Source organism: Arvicanthis niloticus, chromosome 18, assembly GCF_011762505.2.
Source record: "Arvicanthis niloticus isolate mArvNil1 chromosome 18, mArvNil1.pat.X, whole genome shotgun sequence".
Classification (NCBI taxonomy): Eukaryota; Metazoa; Chordata; class Mammalia; order Rodentia; family Muridae; genus Arvicanthis; species Arvicanthis niloticus.
The window spans coordinates 12,653,012-12,680,157 of NC_047675.1; the positions used below are offsets into that span (position 1 = coordinate 12,653,012).

Sequence of the window (27,146 nt, forward strand, 5' to 3'; positions counted from 1 at the left end):
CGCTCATTGCACCCAGTGCATTTTCTTTTCAGGAGGGGACACAGACTGAGATCTAGGGAGATCAGCACATCCTAGCTCAGCCCTGACCCCAGGCCCTGGCGGGAGTTCCAGAGGTTCCCTCCCCTCTGGAATCACCACATGCTCTTTCCCATCTCACTCATCCTTTCCCTCTCTTCCCGCTTTCATCCTTTGTCCACACAGGCCTTCACAGGGCCGGCCAGCTCTCACATCACCGTCTAAGAAGCACTGAGGATAGGCCTGTGCAGGACATGGCATCAGAAAACCAGTTGGACCCTGGGTCTTTGCTAACCCAGCCTTTGAGTCAGATCTAGGCAAGGAACCTGGGAGATTCTGAAGGAGGTGTTGAAACAGAAGCAGGTCCCCCAGCCTTAGGCCTCTCACAGGCAGGGGAAGCCATCACCCCTCTTCCTGTGAGATTAGCCTCTGGCTAATACCTCGGAGGCAGGGCATAGTGCTCTCTGGGATTTTAGTGTGTGTTCTGATGTCTGTTTAGATGTTGAGTGACTAAGCACATAAACTGTGTTCTTCCAGAGGGTTTGAGATTAGCTTCCAGCACCTGCTAATGTACCTCATCGCCTATAACACCAGCCCTCGAGGGATCCCAAGCCAGTGGCCTTTATGGTTCATGGTCACCTTCACTCACGTGCACACACCCACACATGAACTGAAAAAAAAAAAAAAAACACCTAAAAAGGTTTTTTTTTTTCCCCAATATATTCCAACCACAGTTTCCTCCCCTCCTCCCCTCCTTGCTCCTACACCCCTCCCCCAGATCTACTCCTCTTCTGTTTCCCTTCAGAAAAGGGAAGGCCTCCCAGGAATATATCCACCAAACACAGCATAACAAGATATGATAAGCCTAGGCACAGACCCTCACATCAAGGCTAGGTGAGACAACCCAGTAGGAGGAAAAGGGTCCCAAGAGAAGATGAAAGAGTCAGAGACACCTCCACTTCCATAGGTAGGAGTCCCACAAAAACACCAAGCTAACAACCAAAACACATGCAGAGGACTAGTACAGTCCCATGCAGCGGGGATGGAGCTGTTGTGTAATCCAGCACTCACTGTATAGTCAGTGAGACCCTGCTTCTCTCTCGTAAGTAAATACATGAATAACATAAGGACTTAGAAGTCTCTAAGTAACAGATCTGATCTGTGTAGTGAGACTCTTGTCTCAACAAAACAAGACATAGTCTTACTCTGCAGTCTAGAAGGGGAGCTAGCCAGGGTAGACGGGAAAGAAGCCAGGGTTGTGTGTCTGCTATGCTGAGCCTTACTCATTCAGACACCTTGGGAAAATGATTTTCTAGAGGGTGGCAGTGGTGAGGTGGCCCAGGGGTCATTCAGACAGTGACTTGGGGCAGTTGCCATTATTCATGGGGCTCTCTGTGAATATGCTTCTCCAGAATTAAAAAAAAAAAAAAAAAACTTTTTTGAAATGTGTGTGTATGTGCATGGACGTGTGTGTTTGCTCATGTCCCACAGTGTACATGTGGGGTCAGAGGACAGCTTGCAAGGCTCCTTTGTCTCCACTGTGGACATCAGGGAGCCTGTCAGGTTTGTGGGTATGCACCTTCACCCACCCAACCATCTTACTGGCCCTGTTATTGTTTTGAGAAGGGATTCGTATATCCCAGGTTGGCCTCAGATTTACTACATTGCTAGGAAGGGTCTTCCTTCCTGCATCTCATGAGTACTGGAAATGTTTTCAGGTTCTTCCATGGCAGGAAGACTGATCATGGATGGTCAAGGTTGGGAAGGTCATGGATAACATTCCTCTGCTGAGTGGTGGTGGTGGTATGGGCCTTTAATCCCAGCACTCAGGAGACAGAGGCAAGTGAATCTCTGAGTTCAAGGCCAGCCTGGTCTGCAGAGTGAGCTTGGGATGCCAGGGCTACAACAGATTCCCATTGGTGAGTACAGTCTCAAAGGTCATTGTTAGATGCCATGAAATTCCAAGGTTTCTTTGGAAGCTGAGATTATTTTAAGCCATTCAGACTAGCCTACAGAGGTAAGATGGCTCTGACTAGGCATCATTTTTCAGTACAGGTCCTGTACTGTGTCACACAATGACCACTTTTGTCCCTGGAGCTGGATGGCCATGTTTATGGCATTAGATCCACCTAGAAGCCTGAGGCCAAATTCTTTTTTTTTTTATTGGATATTTTATTTACATTTCAGATGCCATCCTCTTTCCCCATTCTCTACCCCCACCCCCAGAAAACCCCTATCCCAAGCCCCCCTTTCCTTTTTGCTTTTATACACTTTTAAAAAATGTTAATCAAAGGCTTTGTAAGTTTGGTAATGCTCAATCAGAAGTGTAACCCAATACCCAACCTAGATATATCAACTATCTTTGACTGGTGGAGACACATGAACATCTGCCTTGATATCCCCCCCTTCTCTCTCTTTCTCTCTCTCATCACCGAGCTTCTCCTCTCCTTCTTCTCCTCTCCTTACTCCGTCTTTTCCTCTCGGTACTCCTTCCCCCTTAGCTCCTCCTACATATCTCCCTTCCTGTTAAAACAAAACTTTTCTCTCAAAATACAGTTAGAGCATAATTATTCCTAATTGTACCAGTGAGGTACAAGATAGTCCTAATACCCAGTCCATCATTTTGTTGACTAACCAGAACCTCTGTCATCTCTCCTAACTAAAACACTTAGTTCTGAACCTGGCTTTTTCCTTGGCTTTAGAATGAATGTCAGCTGAAAACCATCCACTCAAATCTTTTCTCTCAAGGTAAATAGCCAGGATTGGCTATGAGACTATAAATTTTCAACCCCGTCAGAAATCCAGAATGGCTGAGTTAACTAAAATTATGGGAAGCACAAAGCATAGCTTCTAAAACTTAGCCAATTTATAGAGACTGCTGAACACCTGGACACTCCCTATACTACAAAATGTTGGAGCATCTGATCTTCAGCCTTCTGGCCCAGGATCATCTGACAGACCTTAGTGCTGCAGAATTATTAAGGGCTGATTACTCTGTCTAGGCAGATATAATCAGTCGACTATTCTGCAAGTGTGTCCTTTTCTGGACAGTAATTTGTCTGTAGATGAAAAGAGGCAATTCTTGCCTAGTGGCTGTCTCACCACAACTGGAGTAACTCCAAAGATGCTCAATTTCTTCTTAGAATCCAATACAGGAAGCTGTCAGGAGCAGACAGGTCTGAGGCCAAATTCTTAAGATGATATAGCATGGGATGTTCAGATTAGATGCTCTGATGGTTACTACAGGCCCAGACAGAGACATGTGGCACTTGTGCTGGCTGTCTCACTGTGGGTTAGCCCTATTTTCATTTGCTGTGAGTCGAGTATATCTCCTGAGAATTTCTTTCTCTAGAAACAAAAGTCCCTGTCCTTAGTCCTGCATTACAGGCAGATCACTTTGACTTAAGCTCTTTTTAAATAAAAAAAAATGTTGAGGCTAGAGATGTATAAAATAAAGTGTTCATTGATACCTAGCTCATGGCAAAAGGACCTCTCCTGGGACACCTCAAGCCACCAACATGAACAGATAGTTAGGAAAATGTCCCCTGGACTTGAAGTATGTATGTGATGTGAATGAGAATGGCCCCCATATTTGAATGCCTGGTACCTAGTTGGTGTAACTGGGAAAGATTAGGATGAGAGGAATGTGTCACTGGAGCTGGGCTCTGATATTTCAAAAGCCCACACCAGACAGGCCCAGTGCCTCCCCCTTTGGCTGTAGACCAATTCTCTCAGCTGCCTTTTCACAGTACCATTATGACCATGGACTCACCCCTCTGAAACTATAAGCAAGCCCCCGATTAAATGTTTTCTTTTATAAGCTGCCTCGGTCATGGCATCTCTTTACAACAACAGAACAGTAACTAAGACAGTGTATGATCAGCTTGACAGAATGGTGAAGCTGCTCTGACTCTTTGTACACACAATGGCGTATTTTAACAGACCAGGAAAATGGAGCAGGCAGTGATAATATTGTTCCAAAATAGTTAATGCAAAAAAAAATATCCAAGACTTATTTATAGACTCTTTCATAAAATGCTGGGGGGCCTTCCTCAAATGTTTGTTAACAGGGTTTCCCCAAGAGGAGATAAAGAGTCAGTGAGGGAAGGAGGGAGTCAGGTTCGATGGTCAGGGGAATCTTGCAGCTCTGATTGGCTAGCAATCTGGTTGCTTCTTGTTTATACAGGATTCACAGAACAAAGACAGACTAATGATTATCCAAGAAGTACACATTATCTGTGTGATGGTTCACTGCATATCCAGGGTTACAAGTTCATTCACAATTAGAAAATAGAAACAGAATAGATTTTAATTTTCATTATCAGCCCTATAGCTCCAATTTAGAGAATCTGAAGAACATCTCCTCCAGGGTAGAGAGACGGTTCAGGAGTTAAGAGCACTGGCTGCTCTTCCAGAGGATCCAGGTTCAATTCCCAGCACCTACATGCTGCCTGGAACTCTTGTTCCAGGAGATCCAACTCCCTCTCACATGCAGGCAAAACACCAATGTATATAAAAAATAAAAAATAAAAAATAAAAAATAAAAAAGAGTGTCTCCTCCAAAGCAAACACATTTACCATATGACAGCTTGCTTTTAGGCTGGCAGTGCTTTCAGCTTGAAAAGCACTGCAGACAAACAGGAAATATCTGAACCAGTCTTTTAATGAATAGCAAATACTAATACCTACCTCCCTTACTGTTTTGCTTATATCATCTATGCTATAAAGTAGGGAAAGTTTATTGTAGTCAATCTATCTAACTCACTGAGTTTTCCTCCAGAGACCTCTATGTATATAGTAAAAAGAGGCCTTGAATCTGTAACCTATTCTCCTGGCCAGACAGAGCCTATCAGTTGTCTCTGTTTACCTTGAAACAATTATACTGTTTGCTCAGGGGCAGATACCACCTACCTGAGTAATGGTCTCATCTAGTTATGTGTTTATTTATGCTAATGATCTCCAGGGCATTGAGAGACTTCTAAATGCAGCCAGGTAAAGTTAATTTTGGGATTTTCCTAAAATGACTCAAACATAATCTTCTCAGGAAAAGACACAAAAGGGAAGCATCATGCAGAAAGTCCCCAGGGATGCAGCACAAAGAGACCAAAACCCCAAAGTGCGAGACAGGATGACAGCGATTGTAGCATTCGGCTCAGCTTTGCTAGAACCGTGTCAAAGCTATGCTGGCTTCATGACTTTTGCTGTTTCCAGTGGGTATGTCTGTGCCAATAAAAATAATCTATTATTTAAAATTCCATTCATTTACATGCAAATGAATGTAGAGAGTACATTCATCGGCAGCTGGGAGAACCCACAATTGAATGAGATGAGGAAATCACTTGAACTCAGGTCTTCTGGAAGAGCTGCAAGCTCTTGGTAGTTTTAACAACTCAACACCAACTAGAGTTATCTGTGACAATGGAGCCTCAATTGAGGAACTGCCTTCATCAAATTGTCCTGTAGGATACTTTCTTGATTAATGTGGGAGGGAGGGGCCAGCTCACTGTAAGTGGTGTCATCTCTGACAGGTGGCTCTGGATTGTTTAAGAAAGTAAGCTAAGCAAACCAGTAAACACCATTTCCTCTGTGAGACGGCTTTAATTCCCCAACTTCCTTCCTCGAGCTGCTGCCCTGGACTTCCCTCTGTGATGGACTGGGAAGTGTGCTGGACAGTTCTGTCAACTTGACACCTGGGAGGGTGGTGGCACAGGCCTTAATCCCAGCACTCAGGAGGCAGAGCCAAGTGGATCTCTGTGGATTAGAGCCAGCCTAGACTACAGGGTGAGTTCTAGGACAACCAGGATACATCAAGAGACCCTATCTCAAAAAAACAGAAACCAAAAAAGAAAAAGGCCTCCATAAGATTGGGCCAGCCTGTAACACATTTTCTTAGTGATTGATGGGGGAAGGCTCCGCCCATTGCGGGTGATGCCATCCCTGGGCTGGTGGTCCTGAGTTTTGTAGCTATGACGTATAAGCCAGTAAGCAGCACTGCGCTGCTTCCTCCTGCAACAGCTGCTGCCTCCATCACCTGCCATTTTTAATTTCTGCTCCAGCTTCCTTTGAAGATGAACAGTGATGCTGAAGGGCAAGCCAAATAAACCCTGTGCTCCCTGACTTGCTTTTTGGTCATGATATTTTAACCAGCAATAGAAACCCTAACTAAGGTGGAAAGTGTAAGACTAATAAGCCCTTTCTTCTCCTAGGTTGGCTTTGGCCTGTGTTTTATCATAGTGATGAGAAACAGACCAAACCATGTACTTAAATAGTGAACCATCAGGCCCCCCAAATGGCACATCTTTTAAACTTTAACCGTGTGCAGGTGACTCCAAGTGCCCTTGGAGACCAGAAGAAAGTATCCGATTCCATGAAGCTGAAGTTAGAGGTGTTTGTGAGTCACCTGATGCGGGTGCTAGGAATTGAACTTGTTGGAAGAGGAACAAGCATTTTAAATCTCTGAGCCGCCTCTCCAGCCCCTTAAATGGCTCTTCCTAAAGTCTATCATCCAATGCCCGTTGAAAACAATGAGGAGCAAAGGGCAGACACCATGAGACTGACAAGCTTTGCATATTCAGTAACTTATGATATTTAACAACAAGGGAAATAAGTCTGTTCTACTAAAAAATGAGAATGAAGCCAATTTGAATATAAAGGTGACGGAGAAATGTCCATTGCCTTTTTTTTTTGTTTTTTGTTTTTTCGAGACAGGGTTTCTCTGTATAGCCCGGGGCTGTTCTGGAACTCACTATGTAGACCAGGCTGGCCTCGAACTCAGAAATCTGCCTGCCTCTGCCTCCCAAGTGCTGGGATTAAAGGCGTGCGCCACCACAGCCCTGCGTCCATTACCTTTCTTATGAGGTCAGAAAACCCCAACTATGAATTGTGGTGGTTTGAATGAGAAATGTCTTCCATATTCATGGGCACTTGAACACTTGGTTTCGGGTTGACAGCACTATTTAGGGGATGTTTAGGAGGTGCGACATCGCTGGGGGAAGTTTGGCACTGGGGCAGAGATTTGAGAACTTAAGGACTAGTTCTAGTTGTAGTTTGCTGTTGTCAGCATGGGCGCTCTCTGCATCCTGTCCCTGCTGCTTGCATTGGACTGCTGCTGATATTTGGTCACACTGTGAACCCTGATTGTGTTCTGGTGTGGCTCAGCCCTTAGCTCACACCTTTAAACACACTGGCTGGGATATAGACCTGCCCTTAGTACACTCCTTTGATGAAGGTAAAGTTGGTTGGTAGAAGGGAGTGAGTACCCAGGCTTGAAGTGATGTCTAATTGAGTGACAAAATGACAAATCACAGATTTTACAGAATAGGATATGCCCAGCTCTTTTTAAAATTATTTATTCATTTTATGTATATGAGTACACTGTAGCTGTCTGCAGACACATCAGAAGAGGGCGTCAGATCCAATTGCAGATGGTTTATAAGCCAACATGTGGTTGTGGGGAGTTGAACTCAGGACCTCTGGAAGAGCAGTCAGTGCTCTTAACCGTTGAGCCATCTCTCCAGCCCTATCCCCAGCTCTTACAAGAACAGAGATGAAAGAAGCTACTCAAGACAGAATGGTGGCCAGGCAGTGATGGTACACACATTTAATCCCAGCACTTAGGAGGCAGAGGCAGGTGCATCTCTGAGTTTGAGGTCAGTTTAGTCTACATAATGAACTTCAGGCCAGTCAGGGCTACAGCAAACAAACCAAATCATGCAGATATATCAGAAACAAACACTGACGAACATGTTTAGCTCTTATGTTTCCTCACATTAAAAATTTTCTGGCCCATTTGATGTGAGTTTCCTATTACACTGTAGTTAGTTTCCTGTATTACTTAATTACTAAATTAATAGCATGAGATTTCTCTACAATGGATAATTTCACAAGTGTTAAAATTGAAAACATTCATTTCCCCATTCCTCACATCCATTATCTCTCTGTTGTACATTTTCACGTTTATTGAAGGATGTGGACAAAGCAAAAAGTTCTCCCACAATGTGTATACTAAACACATTTCTTTCAGCTGTGAGTTCTTTCATGTCTTTTAAGAGAACTGTCCAGCCTGAAGGCCTTCTCACACTCCTTACATTTATAGGGTTTCTCTCCTGTGTGCAGTCTCATGTGTCTTCGAAAGCTCGTAGAATGAATGAAGGTTTTCCCACACTCCTTACATTCATAGGGTTTCTCACCAGTGTGGATTCGCCTGTGGACCTGGATATAACTTGAACATCTAAAGGTTTTGCCACATTGTTTACACTCATAAGGCTTCTCTTCAGTGTGAATCCTTTCATGTGCTCGAAGTGCGCTGAGGAAAACGAAAGCTTTTCCACATTCCTTACATTTATAAGGTAAGTCTTCCGTGTGTGTTTTGACATGTCGTCGAAAGTTTTCAAGAAGAACGAAGGCTTTTCCACACTGCTCACATTCATAGGCTTTCTCTCCAGTATGTTTTCTCTCGTGTGCGCGGCAGTACGTGAGACAGATGAAGGCTTTCCCACAGTCTCTGCATTTGTAAGGTCTCTCTCCGGTGTGCACCCGCCTGTGGACTCGGAACGCTGAGTGAGCACTGAAAGCTTTCCCACACTCCTTACACTCGTACGGCTTCTCTCCCGTGTGAGTCCTTTTGTGACTCTGAATCGACGAGGAACATCTGAAAGCTTTACCACACTGTTTGCAAACATACGGCTTCTCTCCAGTGTGAATTCGCTCATGCACTCGAAGAAAACACGGGCGAAGGAAAGCCTTCCCGCAGTCCCTGCACTTGTATGGCTTGTTTGCATCACCACTGTGCGTTACCATGTGTGTTTTAACACTTGTGTGGGATATGAAGGCTTTCCCACATTCTCTGCATTTATAGGGCTTCTCCCCGGTGTGGGTTCTTTCGTGGATTTGGATGGAACTGGGAGAGCTGAAGGCTTTGCCGCACTTCTCACACACGTAGGGCTTCTCCCCAGTGTGAATTCTTTCATGAATTCGAAGAGAACCAGGAGAACTGAGCACTTTACCACAATGCTCACACTGATAGAGTTTCTCTCCCGTGTGTGTCCGCTCGTGTGTCTGAAAGGGCTGGTAATAAATGAAGGTCTTCCCACAGTACTTACACCTGTAGGGGGTTTCTCCAGCGTGAGTCCTTTCATGTCTCTGAAAGGATTTGAGGTAACTGAAGGTGTCCCCACATTCCTTACATTTATATCGCTTCTTTCCACACTTAAACCCATCGAGTTCATGCCCAGGGTGAGATCTGGCATGCCTAGTGAGAGATGAACAAAGCATGAAGCCTTTTCCACACACGTTACAATGATATGGCTTTCCTCCAGAAGTTACCTTGGCCACACTAGTGTTTGGAGTCTGGCTGAAGCTTTCTCCGTGCTGAGTAACTTCTTTACTTTCATAGAGTCTTTGTATCACATAACTTCTGCAAAAAAAAAATAAAAATAAAAATAAAAAAAATTAGAAGCCCATTATTAATAGTTGTTTATTATTTAATGTTCACTAATACATGCCAGAATTACATTTTTATAGACAGGGCATGGTGGTATACCACTATTCCCTGCACGTGGGAGGCTGAGGCAGGAGGATCATAAATGCAAGGGCAGTTAATGTTATAAGGCAAAGTTCTATCTCAAAAGCAAAAGCTAGGCTGGTAGTACCTGCCTGTAATCCTAGCATTTAGAAAGCTGAGGCAGGAGGACTGTTAGGAGTTTGTGGGCAGCTAGGGCTATACAGTAGACTTTTATCTCAAAACATCAAATTAGGGCCTGGAGAAGTGGCGGAGGTTAAGAGCAGTCGCTGCTTGTCTAGGCTTGTACCCACATAGTGGCTCAGAATCACCTGTAATTCTAGTTCTAGGGCATCTGATAACCTCTTTTGGCCTCTGGGGACACCTGCATGCATGCAGTGCACATAAATTCAAGCAGATAGACACATACATAAATATACATACATATAATAATGATGATAATAATCCCAAACCAATCACAAAGTACAGTAACAAAGTATTAATATATAGTTTTTTTGTTTTCTTTTGGTTATTTTTTTTTTTGGTTTTGTTTTGTTTTCCATACAGGGTTTCTCTGTATAGGCCTGGCTGTACTGGAAGTCCATCTATAGTCCAGGCTGGCCCGGGACTCAGAGATCTGCCTGCCTCTGTCTCAAGTGCTGGGATTAAAGGCGTGCGCCATCACAATCACCCAAGCTTATATGGGGTTTCTTTCTTCCTTTCTTTCTTTCTTTCTTCCTTCCTTTCTTTCTTTCTTTCATATTTTTTTTAAAGATTTATTTATTTATTTTATATATGAGTACACTATAGCTGTCTTTATACACATGAGAAGAGGGTGTCAGATCCCATTACAGATGGTTGTGAGCCACCATGTGGTTGCTGGGAATTGAACTCAGGACCTCTGGAAGAGCAGTCAGTGCTTCTAACTGCTGAGTCATCTCTCCAGCCCCTTATATGGGGTTTCTTAATGCTGTTTTCAAGTTAAAATAAAAAAAATTTTTTTGAGAGTCTCATTATGTAACCCTGGCTGGCCTTTATTCACTATATAGACGAGGTTAGCTTTGAACTCACGATGCACCCCCTCCAGCCTTGAGCTTACTATGATCCTCCTGCCTTTGCCATTGTCTTCAAAGTGTTAGGATTACAGGTGTGTACCACTATGGTGGTTCAAATAGGTTTGGCCCCCATAGATCCATGTGTTTGAATGCTTGGCCACAGGGAGTGGCCTTGCTGGAGTGTGTGTGCCACTGGGCAGGTGGGCTTTGAGTTCTCTCAGACTCTGTCCAGTATGAAAGATAGTCTCCTCCTGGTTGCCTTTGGATCAAGATGTAGAACTCCTGTCTCCTTCAGTGCCATGCCTGCTTGGATGCTGCCATGCTTCCCACCATGATGATAATGGACTGAACCTCTGAAACTGTAAGCCAGCCTCAATTAAATATTTGCCTTTATAAGAGTTGCCTTGGTCATGGTGTGCCCCAGTCCCACGGGGCATTGAACTGGGTTCGGAGGACTTGGAAGAGAGACCTGAAGGACAGGGGACACAAAGAATGACGGCTTGTCTAGAGTCTGATTGAACTGCTATTTTAATTTTTTCACACAGGGGTTATATACACATAGAGGCAGGATGTGGGGGAGGGGATGACACAGGAGCATAGGTGTTCTCAGGGGGAGTACAGATATCTTCTAGAACAGGGTATCAGCTAGGTGAAGAAGCAGGGAACAGGTCACTATGACTCTGTCTATGATTCATTTGTTCTTATCTAAGCTGGTACTTTCCACCAAGGCTACTTATCCACAAGATCTATGACTACTTGTTCTTATCCAGGCAAATTTCTACCAAGGCTGCCTGCCTACAAGGTCTATAGCTATCTGTTCTAGGGTCAGTGTTTTTCCACAGAGACCAAGACTTTGTGTTAGCAGGCATGTATGTCTGACTTAGGCCTTCAGTGTATAAGCAGAGTTGATCCTGACAATGGTGCCTCTTCACAGGCAATAGAACCCTAACTAAGACAACTACCCTATCTAATACAATATTTAAATGTTCAATATCGGTGTCATTTAAAATACTTTGGTAAAAAAATTTTTTTTTAAAGAAAACCATATGCAAGTTTCTTTTGGTTGTCTAATTTAAAAATGTAATATGTCGTAAGATTCTGCTTTCTTTATCATGTAAACTCACCTTACATTTTCCTCTTGGATTCTGTACTGATTTGTAACATCCTGGTCTTCCAATTCACTCCCTAAAATGTAAAACCAGAAAACCATTATACACTCTTAGAGATTACAAAAATCTTCTTAGGTTCTAGGTCTAAAACAAGCTCATAATGCCTGGTTTACATCAATGTAAACCACTTGTTACATTTTAAGTCTTAAAATATGATGGTGGTGAGCAAGAAATCATTGTCAGTAGGCTTTGTGGCGCACGCCTCTAATCCCAGTGCTGGGGAGACAGAGGCAGGTGGATCTCTGAAAGATGAAGGCCAGCCTGATCTACATAACAAGTTCTAGGCCAGTGGGGATACACAGTGGGACCTTGTCTCAAACAATAATCCCAACAACAAAAAATCCCTTGTCATATAATTACCTCCGTGAAGGAAACAGCATCATCCTTACCCACAGAGGCCAGGTTCCTCACGGTTTCCCACATCACATCTCTGTAGAGTTTCTTCTGTGCAGGATGCAGCAGAGCCCACTCTTCCTGAGCGAAAGTCACACACACGTCCTCAAAGGTCACTGAATCCTAAAAAAGATCAACAGGGCTAGAGAAATCTATTTCAATCTGTAAATGCACACATACACTATTTTTTTTCCTCTGCAGTACAGGGGATTGAACCTAGTGTCATTCATACTAGGCAAACTGTACCACTCGTAGCTTGTCCAAGGGTGACATACAATTCTGTAGTCCTTCAAGACTTACTACCCGGCTTGATTGTCAGTTTACTTTTTGTTCATAGTGAGTTGTATAAGTTTAACAGCTTCTAGTAAGCATGACCACAAGTTACATTTTTACTATGGCTACTGCACAAACTTTAAAAAAAAACATAATTTAATTTGCTTTTTGAGACAAGAGTCTCAAGTAGTCCAAACTGGCCTCCAACTTGCTATGATATGAAAAATGGCCTTTAGGTCCTGATCCTCCTGCCTCTACCTTCTAAATGCTGGGATTAAAGGCGCATGCTCCCACATCTAGCTATGAATGTATTTACTTATTTATTTATAGGCAGGGTCTAACTCCACAGTTCAAGCTGATCTCAAAGATGTGACCTTCCTGCCTTGGTCCCCTCGGTGCTGTGATTACAGGCTATGATTGGCTGTCACTGCAAGTCTTACTAGTATATAATGGTAGTTTATCTGGAATAAATATTTTTCACCATTTTTTTTTGGTGAGAAAATTAATTTTTTACTGCTTATAATTCTTGAATCTTCCTCCTCAGACTTTTAAGGGCTGAGATCACAGACATTCTGTCAGGGGCAGCCTTGCTTATGCAGTGAAGGCCTAAAATCAGCAATAGGCCTGACATGCATGCCTGCTAGCACAAAGTCTTGGTCTCTGTGGAAAAACACTGAACAGATGGCTATAAGATCTTGTAAACAAGTAGCTTTGGTGGAAATTTACCAGCCTAGAGAGTCATAGACCTTGTGGATAAGAAGCCTTGGTGGGTAATACCAACTTAGATAAGGACAAGTGAATCATAGGCAGAGTCATAGTGACCTGTTCCCTGAACTTTCACCCAGCCCATACCCTGTTCTGGAAGGTATCTGTACTCCCCCTGAACACCTATGCTCCTGCGTCCTGCCTTCTCCACATCCTGCCTCTATGTGTTTATAACTCCTGTGTGAAAAAGTAAATATCGGTGGTTTTATCAGACTATAGACAAGCCACCCGTTCTTTGCATTTGCCTGTTTCCCCCATTCTCTCTTTCAGGTGACACCCCTCCCCGCTCCCTCCCCCCCATCCTGTTCATTGCCCTGTTGGACGGGGCAACATTCATGTCTGACTCTAGGTTGAGGATTTAATGTATAAGGGTACACTGAAGATCCATAAGTTTTCTCCCTTCATTAGATACAAGATGCCACAAGTTCTATAGAAATCCAACTTGTAATGAGATACAGCTCAATACACTGTCCTAAGGTACTCAAGGGTTGACTCGAGGCTCGAACTCACTGATGCTGAGGGTGATCCTGAAATGTATTGCTTTGTTTTTGAGACAGGGTCTCACTATGTAGCCCAGGCTGACCTGGAACTCACTATGCAGACCAGGCTGTCTTTGACTTGCCTATCTCTGTATCCCAAGTGCTTGGGTTAAAGGCATGTGCCACTACACCTGGCTTGGACTTTATTCTTTTTAAGCTTATTATTTATGTGAAAGTTTGTGCACACATACATGCGTATACCCAAGAAGCCTGAACAGGACATTGGACTTCTGGAGCCAGAGTTACAGGTGGTTGTAAACTGCTCACTGTGGGTGCTGGAAAAGTAGCAAGTGCTCTTAACTGCTAAGCCCCTTGAACTTAATAAAAACATTTTTTTTTTTTTTTGGAGACAGGGTCTAACTATATAGCCTAGGTTGGCTTGCAACTTGTTATTGCTGACCAAGCTAGCCTTGAACTCAGAGATCTGCCTGCCTATGCTTCCCAAGTCTGGGATTAAAGGCCTGTATCACGATGCCTGGCTATTTAAAAAAAACTTACTCAGTGTTATTATGCACTAAGGGGAAAGGGTATCTGCCATGGCAAAAGTATGGAGGCCAGAAGACAATTGTGGTATCAATTCTCTCCTTCCAGTACACATTGATAAAAGGAGCAATTCATTAAGAAGGTACAACAGTTGTAAACTCTTATGCACCAAAATATTAGCTAACTCAACACATATCTAGAATATTGTGGTGGTTTGAATAGGAAGGAATAACCCCCACAGATTCATGTGTTCGAATGCTTGGTCACCAGGGAGTGGCACTATTAGGAGGTGTGGTGTTGTTAGAGGAAGTGTGCCACTGGATGTGGGTTTGAGGTCTCAGAAGCTCAAGCTAGAACTAGTGGCTGTCTCTTCCTGCTGTCTGTGGACCCAGATGTAGAACTTGTAGCTCCCTTTCCTGCACTATGTCTGCCTGCATGCTATCTTGCTTCCCCCATGACAATAACAGATAGAACCTCTGAAACTGTAAGCCAGCCCCAATTACATGGTGTCCTTTCTAAGAGTTGCCGAGGTCATGGTGTCTCTTCACAGCAATAAAAACCCTAATGATGACAATTATTCCCCACAACAGATAAAAATACCCATATATGGCTTTTTTTTTTTTTTTGGCAGCACATGAAACCATCTCCCAAATTAATCAAATCGCAACAAATATCAAATAACAAAAACCAAAAACCAACCAAACAAAAAAGCCCACAAAAAACAAAACCCCTGAGCCCCCTAAGATAATTCCTTACGTTTTATCACTTTGCAATAGACTAAAATAAGAAACCAATAAGAGGGGCTGGAGAGATACCACTGACTGCTCTTCCAGAGGTCCTGAGTTCAATTCCCAGCAACCACATGGTGGCTCACAACCATCTGTAATGGGATCCGTGCCCTCTTCTGGTGAGTTTGAAGACAGCAACAGTGTATTCATATACATTAAATAAATAAATAAATGTTAAAAAAAGTTAAAAAAAAAAAAAAAAAGAGAGAGAAACGGCCAACATCACAAAGATACTTGGAGACTAATACATTACTGAATGAGCAGTGGGAGTCATCCAAGAAATCAGACAAGAAATTAAGATTCCCAGAGACAAATAATAATGAAAACAGAATCTATCAGAACTTCTGAGACACAGCCAAGGTAGCCCTAAGATGAAATTGTATAGTAATAAGTACTCATATTAAAAAAAAAAACAAGATTATAATATATCACATAAATTAATGCTATACCTCAAGGCGCTTGAAAAATAAGCAGCCAGTCCCAAACACAGAAGATGGCAAGAAATACAGATTAGGAAAGGAACTAATGAAACAGAGATTGAACAAAATATAAAATCAACTGAAGAGTTAGTTCTTTGAAAAAGTTAGATAAACTCTTAGCCAATATGACAAAAAGAAATAGGGAAAACAAAAAATTAAACAAAATTAGAGATAAAGGAACCCATTATAACCGACTCCATTGGAATACAGAGCATGGTTAGAGGGGACTATAAGGACTGCTGGATAGCCCAGAAGAACAAGAGTTTCTAAGCCTGTATCATCAACCAAAATTAAACCCAGAATATGTAATAACTTAAACAGACCTATTAAAGCAAGAGATCAAAAAGCTATAATCAACTCCCCCCCCCCCCAAAAAAAAAAAACCCAGAACCGAAGGATTCATCATTCACTATAGAACGCTACCTAACTTTCAGGTAGGTATTATACAGAAAGTAAAGGAACACTACCAAATCTGTTTTATGAAACTAGCATTATTCTAATACCAAAACCAGGTAAAAATACAACAACAAAAAAAGAAAACTGCAGAGTAATTTCTTTGATGACCATAGACATAAAAATTCCCAACAGAGCACCTGCAAACTGAATTTAGGAGCCCATTAAGATGTGTGTATGTTGTGGATGTGATGAACCACCACGACCAAGCCAACTTACAAAATGAAAAGCTTATTTTGGGCTTGTGGTTTCAGAGGAGTAAGAGTCCCTCACAGTCATAGTGAGGAAGCACGCAGCCAGCACCAGGCATGGTGGCAGCAACAGCTGAGTGCTCACATCCTGACCACAGCAGGGAGTAGAGAGGGCAAACTCCAAGTCTTTAATAAGCTCCCCAAACCCAACCCAACGATACAACTCCTCCAGCAAGGCTATACCTCATAAGCCTCCCAAACAGGGCCATGATCTGGAGAGAACGTGGGGCACCTCACATTCAAACTACAACAACCAAGTGGGTTCCATCCCAGAAAGGCAAATCGAGAAATGCACGGGCCGGACAGATGCTCAGTGGTTAAGAGCACTGGCTGCTCTTCCTTAGGATCTGGGTTCGATTTCCTGCACCCACATGGTAGCTTACAACTGTCTGTAATTCCAGTTCCAGGGGATGTAGTGCCCTTCCTCTAGCCTCCCCTGGCACCAAGCATATACACAGTACACAGACATATATGCAGGCAAAAAAAAAAAAAAAAAAAAAGCAAACCAAAAAAAAAAAAAAAAAAAAAACCCCACCCATTCGAATCAACTAAAAAAAAAAAAAAATGTACTCAGGGATATATCTAACCAGACAGAACACCTCTACAATGAAAACGTCGGAGAGGGAGGCCATAGAAGACGGAGAGCCCTCCCATGCTCCTAGGTTGGCAGACCTAACTAACACTATGGAGATGGCTACACCACCAAGCCTAATTTGCAGGTGCATGCAGTGGTCTTCAAGATTCTGATATAAGTATGTACTCTGAATAGGTATGTAGCCACTGAATCGTCTTTCCAACCCCAAAGAATCTTTTTCTCTGGAGCCTAATACCAAGAGAAAAAACAAGAAAGCAAACTTCTACAAGAGAGACTACCCATGAGCTAAGGAGCCCAAACACGAACATCCATATGAAGCAATAATTGACAATAATTGTTCCAAATTAATGACAGACGTGTAATTACCGATACAGGTAAAAAAAAAAAAAACAAAACCCTCCCAAACACTGAGTATGATAGACACTGAAGACACATTCTGTTCTGAAGAGCAAAGATGAAGTGTAAAAATAAAACCGAAGAGAAGGACAATGATTAATTATGTTGGGCTTTAGTTTACAAGTCATGAAAGCTACAGAGTGTGGGGTGGTTTATTTCAAATATTTGAAAGAGAAAAACTCCACAGTACTAGAATTCAGAAAAAGAGTCTGCTGAGATGGCTCAGTGGTTAAACACACTTGTTCTTGAGGACCTGGGTTTGGTTCCCAGCAACCATATGGTGGCTCACAACTATCCTTCTGATCTCTGTAGGCGCCAGGCATTCGTGTGTTACATATACATGCATGCTGGCTAAATACACATAATGTGTAAAATAAATAAATCTAAAGTATTTGTTGTCGGGAGAAACCTTGTTTATACACTGAAGGCCTAAGTCAGCCATAGGCCTAAGTCAGCCATACATGCCTGCTAATACAAAGTCTTGGTCTCTGTGGGAAAACACTGACCCTAGAACAGATAGCTATAGATTTTGTAAACAGGCAGCCTTGGTGGAAAGCCAGCAGCCTGGATAAGAACAGGTAGTCATAGATCTTGTGGATAAGTAGCCTTGGTGGAAAGTACCAGCTTAGATAAGAACAAATGAATCATAGACAGAGTCATAGTGACCTGTTCCCTGCTTCTTCACCCAGCCAACACTCTGTTCTGGAAGATATCTGTACTCGCCCTGAGAACACCTACGCTCCTGTGTCATCCCCTTCCCCACATCCTGCCTCTATGTGTATACAACCCCTGTGTAAAAAAATAAAAATTATGGTTTGATCAGACTCTAGACAAGTCGTCGTTCTTTGTGTTCCCCTGTCCTCCAGTTCTCTCTTCCAGGTCCCCTGGGTCCTAGTTCACTGCCCCACGGGGCTGGGGCAATTTGTTTTGAGAGATATGTCAGATGCGGAGGTTTGCATCTGTAGGCCCAATAAAGAGAAGACCTTTCCTCCAGAATGAGTTATGAACAAAGAGAGAGGGCAGGAGATGTGGCTCAGTGGTGCAGCACTGCAGAAGGCAATGGGTTTGAGCACCCAAACTAAAAAAAATAGAGAAAATGTCTTTCTGAGACAAATAAAAATTGAGGCACTTCTGGGGGCCATAGCTCAGTGGGACTGGGTTTGTGAGAAGTACTTAATGAAGTTGGGCATTAGGTGCACAGGCCTCTAATCCCAGCACTGGAAAGGCAGAGGCAAGCAGATCTGAGTTCAAGGCCAGCCTGTACTACCCAGAGTTTCAGGACAGCCACGGCTACATAATGGGGCTCTGTGAATCCCCGTCTTTAATCCCAGGACTGGGGAGGCAGAAGCAGGCGGATCTGTGAGTCAGAGTCAGTCAGGACAACCAGAAACCCTGTCACAAACAAACAAACAAACAAACGGAAAAACAACCCCCCCAAACCAAAACCAACCCACACACGCGCGCGCGCGCACACACACACACACACACACACACACACACACACACAGAGAGAGAGAGAGAGAGAGAGAGAGAGAGAGAGAGAGAGAGAGAGAGAGAGAGACAGAGACAGAGACAGAGACAGAGAGAGCCAGCCCCTGGAGGCAAGAAAGTATCAGAGGTCAGAAGGAGGTGTCATTTCCCCTGGAACTCTGGAGTTACAGATGGTTAGCTCCTGGAACTGAACCTGAGTCTTCTGTAAGAGCAGAGTGCTCTTAGCCTAGCCACTGAACCGAATTTATTATATAGCCTAAGATAGAATCAAACTTGAAGTGATCTCTCTGCTTCAGTTTCCTTGGAGAGCCTCAAGTACTCATAACCGCTGAGCCATCTCTCCAGCCCCAACACGGGTTACAGTATCTAAACACTGCGCGCGTGAAAGCACCGCTGAGGCCACTCAGAGATCGCGAAGTTCTGTTCTAAACTGGAGTGGGAAGAAGCTGAGGTTTAGAAATTAGCGAAGGCTGTGGAAATTTGGAGATTTGCTTCTAGCCCTAGAAAGACCAGATTAGAAGGCAAGGCCTCAAATCGGTGGCTGTGTCCAACACCTTCAAAGGCCGATTGGTACCAGTGACCCTGGGGCCGGCAGAGGCCCGGGCCGTACAAGCGTAGCTCTTCCAGTGCCCAAATCCGGTCACAGACACGCAGGGCTCGAAACACCGCTCCTGCTGGGCTGGTCACTGTGCAAACCGATAGGAACAGCAGCCCTCCCCCTTTCTCCGTCCCTCTCCTCTCTCCCCTTGGCCGGGTAGCCGCACTCACCATCGCAGGCCTTCGCGGATCAATGCTTTGCCTTGTCTCAAGGAAATCGCACTAGTCTGTCACCTAGTCTGGACAGACTTATATGACGTCCCGCGCATGTGCATAACGTGGCCACGCCCACTTCCCCGCCTTAAGGGAGTCACCTTTCCTGATTGTCCAGGTGGCCCCGGACATTTGCCTGGACTTCTGCGCTTAAGTTGTTCTGGTGAGACCCTGACGTCTTTCTGCAGCTGCTTCTGAATAAGGGGACGCAAATATGCTCCGTTTCCAGATGGTGCGACATCTAGCGTTATCCAGAGTAGTTTATAGTGTTTGCAAGAGAAAGGCCTCCAGGGACGGAGGCTGTTCCAGAAATCATATGGTTGTTTGCCATAGACACTTTGTTTTTCAAGGCAGGGTTTCTCAGTGTAGCCCTAGCTGTCCTGAAACTGTAGACCAGGCTGGCCTCTAACAGAAATCTATCTGTCTGCTCATGCTTCCTGAGTGCAGGATTAAGGACCATCACTGCCTGGCCTGCAGACACTCTTTAAAAGTAACCCTGAAGCTGGCATGGCAGTGCACTTCGTAATCCCAGAGTTTGGGAAGCTGAAGCAGGATCAGGAATTCAAGCGCTTGTAATTAGTTCAAGGCCAGCCTGGGCTGCATGAGCCCCTGTATAAAAATAAAGTGAACTTAAGGGTATAGTTCAGTGCTTAACCATTGCGAAACCACCCATCCCCACAAGCAAACAAAAAAGTGTCCCTGTTGATATGATCAGGGTTTGCATCATAGTTTCCCCATCTTCATAGATCAGATCCAGGTTTAGAAAAGGAATCCCCTACTCTGGTCTGACATTTGAATTGGACAACCTCAGCATGGGTGTAGATTTTTTTTCTCTGTTTCTCTGCTATATAACAAGGGCTGGTGATGTAGCTCAGGCTGCCCTAGAACTCAGGACCCTCCTGCCTCAGCCTCCCTAGTATTGTAATCACAGGTGTTTGTTGTTTTTAAACAAAATCTCAATTGTTTGATTTTTACCAATGAAGACACAGGAGCCAGATGCTGGGGTGAAAACCTGCTGGCTCAGGGAGGCAGAGCAAGCACCCAGGTGACCTTTCTCGTCAGCTGAAGTCACAGAAGGAATCCCCTCTCTCACACTTTCAAAACATCTCAAAGGTTTCAGACACCTTCAGACTTCAGTCTCCCTTCTGCTGCCTTCAGATCAAGATGCTGAATAGAACTCTTGGATCCTCCAGCACCATGTGTGTCTGCCACAAATACCGTGCTTCCTGCCATGATGATAATGGGCTGAACCCCTGAAACTGTAAGCCAGCCCCAATGAAAGTTTTCCTTTATAAGACTTGCCTTGGCCATGGTGTCTCTTCACAGCAATGGAACCCTAACTAGGACAGAAGTTGGTGCCAGGTACTGGGATGTTACTGTGATAGGCCTGACCATGTTCCAATTACTAGCTGTATCTGAGTTTTGTTCCTGGGTGGTGGGATTAAAGACATACACCACCACCACCTTGTTCACAGTAACTCTAGAATTTAGAAAACAACTAATTTACAGAGATCCACCTGTCTCTGGGGGATTAAAGGCATGGGCTACCACCACCCTGCTCAAATATTTTTATCTTAGCTACAAATCAGTCCAACTCTTGGAGATTTGGAGAACAAGTTTGAACTATAGTAACCCTTTGAATCCACTTAAAACATTTAAAATCTCTTACCTGTGTTTTTAATACTAATCAACAAAAATATCCATTGTATTTAAGAAGAAAACTCAAAAGCTGATGTCCAGGATGTTATGGGCCACATGACAATCTACAATCTAATATTCTAACACGGAATTACACTATGTGGTGTAAGAAACTCATTTTTCATTTCATAGCAGTAAGGCAAGTGTGCTTCTGGTAAATTATTATTGGAAAATATTATTTTACTTCTTTATTTTTTTAAATTTATTTATTGATACGAGTACACTGTAGCTATCTTCAGACACACCACAAGAGGGCGTCAGATCCCATTACAGATGGTTGTGAGCCACCATGTGGTTGCTGGGAATTGAACTCAGAACCTCTGGAAGAGCAGTCAGTGCTCTTAACCACTGAGCCATCTCTCCAGCCCAATTATTATTATTATTTTATTATTTTTTTTTGTGTGCCTGATCAAATGAAAGGCATTTGTAAGTCTTTGTAGGTTAGTTTAGACGGAATGACCAAGCTGTCTGGTGAACTCTTGCCCTCCTTATTCTGGAGCTCTCCAGATCTAATCTTTATCAGTCTTGATGGTATCCACAGAGTTTCTTCTCCTGTGAAAACAAAGACGAAATTTCCTCCCTATAACACATGCAGCGTAACGCTCAGTTTCCTTCTGAGGGCGACGTCTTTAAAACATACAGAATGGTTTAACTCAGAAGTCCAGTGTCTCTCCACAACTGTTGCTCTTTTGTCATTAGCATTTTAAAAATTCAAAGTTAATAAAGCACTGTGTAATCTGTCTTTGGGGTCTTTATTACCCCTTTCTGTTTGCTAAACATATCTTTTAATGTGTGGTTAGACTTTTCTATAACTGCTTGTCCTGTGTGATAGACCTGTAATATGCTTTATGTTGAAATATACAAAAAACTTTCATTTCAGTAGAGATATATGCTGGAACATTGTCAGACTTAATTTGTACAGGTATCTCCATAATAGTCATAATGTCTAATAAATGTATAATTACAGAATCAGCCTTCTCAGAAGTTAAAGCAGTTGCCCATTGAAATCCTGAATATGTGTGTCTATGACATGGTATATATACTTTAATTTCCCAAATTCTGAGAAATGAAACACATCCGCTTTCCAAATTTAATTTCTTTGGGTACCTTTTGGGTGACTTCCTGCAGGTGATAGTGTTTGGTTATATGAAGAACAAGCAGGACAGCTCCTTATAATTTCCGTGGCTTGTTGCCAAGTGATAGAAAAAAACTTTCTTCAAATCTTTGCTGTTATCATGGTGTTTCTTATGAAATTTTGAGGCTTCTAGTACATTTCCTATTAACAGCTGATCACTTTCATCATCACTTTCTGCTGGACAGCCTGGTAGACCTGTGTTACATACAATGGATGACTTCTATTTCTGATTACTTGTTGTAGTTGAATAGTTAATTCTGAGTAATCCTGAATAAGCCCAGCAGTTTCAAAATGTAAAACAACTCTTTCTGCATATTGAGAATCAGTGACTATATTAAGAGATACAGGAAAATCTAATGATATCATAAGGATGTCATGCAGGTCTGATTATTTTCTAATTGAATAATAAAGACTCTGATCAACTTTACTTATTTTTCCTGACTTATAACCTGCCTTTCCTGATTTATTTGCATCAGTTTAGATGCAGGGGCTCCAGAAATTGATGTCTCTTTTACTATATGAGGGAGAATCCAATTAGTTCATTTTATAAACTGAAACCTCTTGCTTTTGGCATATTTGTTGTTAATTTCTCCCCCCAAAATTACTGCAAGCTTGTTCTTTGCTGATGTTAATTTTCTGCCCACAGTGAGGCAATTTTAGCATCATTAAAGGTGCTACAGTCTCTGCTGGGTCTACCCCTGCTAATTGATGAGGTCTCATTTCTCCTTTCAGAATCAATCCAGAAACCTGTTCTACATAAGTCTTTATTATTTTTTTTTACTTTGCTTCTGTGCTAAAAATATCCATCCTAAGATATTATCTTCTCTCTGCATTAGAATTCCCATGAGAGAATGAGTAGAAGGCAAGACAACCAAAATACGATCCAGGTTTGGATCTTAGCACTGCACATGTGCATCCTGTGATATCTTTTCTACCAGAGCTGACTCTCCTCGGCCTCAGCTGATGGTTTTCTTGGCCTATTTAAATTCTTAATTACCTTGTAGGGTTTGAAATGAATCACTTAGCTCTTGAATAGTTTATCCAATTACGGGCCATAGGCAGTTAATATTTTCCAGCAATTTTTGAAAATCATTAAGAGCTTGTAACTGATCTCTCCTAATTTGTACTTTCTGTGATTGGATTTTCTGTAAACCTGTCTTACATCCTGGATAACTGACAGAATCTCTTCTTTGTATTTTTTCCACGTACAATTTGTAATCCCTAGCAAGGCAGCAAGGCAAATTCTCTTTACCTCAAACATTTTTTTCCTAAGGTATCTACACCTGAATCAACCAGTATGATATCATCCATATAATTGTAAATTTTATATTGAGAGAACTGTTTATAAATTATTTTTAACAGCTGTTGTACAAAATATTGGCAGAGTGTTGGACTATTTAACATTCCTTATGGAAAGAACTTTCCAGTGATATCTTTTAACAGGTTGAGCATATTATAAGTAGTCACTATGAAGGCAATATTTTGTCCTCTTCTTGTAAAGGTATAGTAAAAAAGCAGTCTTTTAAATCAATCACTAAGAGAGACCATTTCTTAGGTAATAAAGAAGGCAAGGGAATTCTAGGCTATAAAGAGTCCATTGGCTGAATCACCTTATTTGTGGTTTTAAAATCTGTTAACATTCTCATTTTCTAGATTCCCTTTTAATGGCAAATATAGGAGAATTCCAAGGACTGGTTGATTTTTCAGTATGTTGAGCATTTAGCTGTGCCTGTATCAACTGTTCTAGTGCCTATAATTTTTATGACATCAAAGGCCATCGTTCTACTCACACAGGCTTGTCAGCTAACCATTTTAAAAAAGGTAGGGTGGTTTGTATCTTTGAAAGATCAACAGCCGTTGTGTCCTGCTTATGCAGAACCTGAATGGTCTTAACAACAGAACAGATGGTACAAGATGCTCTTGTACCAGCCATGGATGTAAAATCCAGGTGCTTCCCTTGGAAAGAGATGGTAGAAGCTGGTTACCTAGAAATTTGTGCTGATGAATTTCCTGGATCCTCAGCCACCTACTGAATACTTGAGGTTGGTTGTGGTGTAAGAAACACTGTCTTTCCAATTTTACAAACTGACAAGGAAGTATGCTGTCAGATGTCAGCAGAGACAGATGCACGTGCTGACGAAAGACACATACTGAGGCATAGCTTGTTGGTCTGGTGTCTTTGCCTGTCTGTGCTCCCCTAAGAGAGGCACAGCCGAGGGCTGCTCCTGACATCCCTGCTGGTCTGAATCCCTTCTGCCTGGCTGTTCTATCTAGGTGGTGCCACTGTTTCTGATTCCTGTTTGCTATCCCAATTCTACCAAACTGGACTGCTGCCATGTCCGTGAAGAGTTTGTGAATGGGTCGAGCTGCTGCTGCTGACCTGTGAAATGCACTGCTGATTTCCAGACAACACAGATGGCAGTTGTTCCAAAGAACCATTTCTAAACAGATCCATTTCCCCCGTCTCCTTTCTTTTCCACTACCTCTGGTGGGTGGTGGGCTAAAAAGGAGGTTACAGCATTTAAGAACCATCATTAAAAGTAGACTTTGAAAAATTAAAGTTACCTGTTGTTAATTCCTACATCCCCATCAAGGTGGGACTGTTGGACCCGAAAGTCTCAACTCCGGGACACGCAGTGCATAGAGACATGGAGACCGAGATTGATGCAAACAGCAAGAGGAAATTTTATTCTGACATATCAGGGTCACTTCACTCTCGCAGGAGGAATGACCCCAAATTTCTGAAGCACACACCTTTTATCCTTTAGCAACAGCAAAACCTGTCTAAACCTAATTGGACACTTTGCTTAGCCTTTAAACTTATTGGCCACACTCACTCAGGCAATTGTTTCTGGTGGGCTATGTTTACCCAGGGCTGTGAAGGACACAGCTGGTTACTAATCAGTACACTCTGGTTTTTCTCTGAATTGGCTTTTTTTTTTTTTTTAAACTTTTTCCCTGTTATCAGGAACAGCCTGACCAGTGGAGTGGTTGTGTCTTTAATTCGCCCTTTCTGTTCCCTTGGTTGTTATGGCGAATTTTTCAGGGTGGTCTCACAGGACAACTGACCTAGGTGAAACTCTCCAATTCTCTGAAAATTTTCTTCTGTGCGCTTCCACACACAATGCTGTGACAGCAGGGGTGTAAGGTCTTCCCCACACGGACCAGTTCTCCTGCAACTGAAATGCAGATATCCTATGGGCCAGTTCCAATACTGTCTCACTGGGACTAGCATCAAATCCCACAATTTAAAGGTTTGTCTTACAAGACTTCTTTCACTTCTGCTGCAAACCCAGGCATGTATACTTTGTGTGCTCTAAGCCAGGAGAGCCCACAGTCCCTTCCTAGATTGGGCTGGCTTTACTGTTTGTTATCAGGAGTATTGTGAGGAGACAGGGAACAAACAGCCAGGTGAGGAGATACACAGGGTGAGATCTACAGATGAACCTCTGTGCTCAGGTTCATCCCTTGAGGGTAAGAGATTTCATCTTCCCTTCCGGTCCCTTCCTGATGAGGATGCTAAAAGTTGGAACTCTAATCATTGCATGTTTCTGTGCTGGCCCACCTGAGGTTACCGAGACCCTGGGCACCTCTGCCATGCAGGAAATCCCTTGAGCTTAGGGGCTTGGCCAGGAAACACTGGGTGTGTGCTTTTCATCACATCTATGTTCAAGGCATCTAAGGAAATGATGTTTTAGTTTCAGATGCTCCAGGGGAGCCACTGCTTCTCAAAAACTTCCATCTAAACAGTTCTGCCAGTTTAGTACACAGTATTTAATAACATTTAGTGACACATTAGCCTCATTTAAAAACACTTCTTTCTGGCTGCATGTGACTTACACACACCTTTAATCCCAGCAAAGACAAGCAGATCTATGAACCAACCTGGTCTACTTAGTGAGTTTCTGAGCAGCAAGATGGCCATGGAGTAAAGGTGCAGGTTGCCAGGCCTGATACCTGAATTCAATTCCCAGGACATAGCAGAAGGAAAGAACTGAGTCTCCTGAGTTCTCAGTTGACCTCCATGCACACATGTTGCAGGATATTTTATCATACTGTGACTCTCAAGGCTGTGTTATTTACTGGAAAATGTGTTTTTAGTTCTGGTGTGGCTCAGCCTTAGCACACACCTTCAATCCAAGAGCCTTCTGCTTGTATGTTGTGAACACGGTTAAAGTAAGTCAACCATAGGTCAAGAGACAGAGCAAGCAACCAGTTGACAGGAAGTGAACATAGGATTATTAAGAAAAAAAAAACAGAGAGTAAGGGAGCTGGGAGGACAGAGAGATGCACAGGAAGTAGAAGTAGAAGAGAGAGGCGTGGAGTTTGAAGGGGAGTTTTGAGATAGCATGAGGGGATTTCTTCTGAGACATTGGCTGAGGTGGAAGGTCAGCTGGGTGCTTTCTCTGCCTCTCTGACCTAGCAGGCTTTCACCCCAGCATCTGGCTCCTGAGTCTCCATTGGTAAAAATGGAATGATTGAGATTTTGTTTAAAACACCAGGTATTGCCACTGTTGGAGTTCAAGAATTGCCACTTAGACCACGCACACACCATCTCAGTTAAGCAAGAATAGTTTATTGAATGCACACTATAATACTGGGCACCCAGGACTGTGGGGGCCTAATTGCAGTACAGTCTGCTCTAAGGTCGGCTTTTCATAGGAAAAGCCAGGTTCAGAAGTTTAAAGGACAAGGGTGGGAGGAGGTGGCTCACTAGGCAAAGTGTCATCAGCTGACCTTTAAGCTGATTGGTCCTGACTAAGGTGGATTAGTAGTGAACTGAGGAAATTCAGATCATTGAGATAACAGAATATGAGTATTATAATAATAACTTTTAGGTTTATTAGCATTCTTCAGTG

At 42.9% G+C, this 27,146-nt stretch overlaps 1 protein-coding gene and 1 long non-coding RNA gene across 4 annotated transcripts; one reads left to right on the top strand and one right to left on the bottom strand.

Annotated features, from left to right (window-relative positions):
• Positions 1–7,348: 7,348 nt before the first annotated feature.
• On the bottom strand, positions 7,349–24,999 carry LOC117722916 (uncharacterized). Of its 2 annotated transcripts, none has more exons than XM_076915544.1 (4): positions 24,853–24,999; positions 12,128–12,254; positions 11,694–11,754; positions 7,349–9,430 (listed from the first exon to the last, which is right to left on the bottom strand). In XM_076915544.1, the coding sequence occupies exons 2-4, from the start codon at positions 12,159–12,161 to the stop codon at positions 8,035–8,037; spliced, it is 1,491 nt and encodes a 496-aa protein (XP_076771659.1). In that variant the 5' UTR covers positions 12,162–12,254; positions 24,853–24,999; the 3' UTR covers positions 7,349–8,034. The 2 variants fall into 2 exon arrangements, with proteins under 2 accessions (XP_076771659.1, XP_034378091.1); XM_034522200.2 differs by lacking the exon at positions 24,853–24,999 and adding an exon at positions 19,413–19,546.
• On the top strand, positions 19,535–24,834 carry LOC143434929 (uncharacterized). Of its 2 annotated transcripts, none has more exons than XR_013104799.1 (3): positions 19,535–19,617; positions 20,438–20,715; positions 24,562–24,834. It is a non-coding gene; the product is annotated as an uncharacterized LOC143434929 (long non-coding RNA). The 2 variants fall into 2 exon arrangements; XR_013104800.1 differs by having other exon boundaries at positions 19,575–19,686.
• Positions 25,000–27,146: the final 2,147 nt, after the last annotated feature.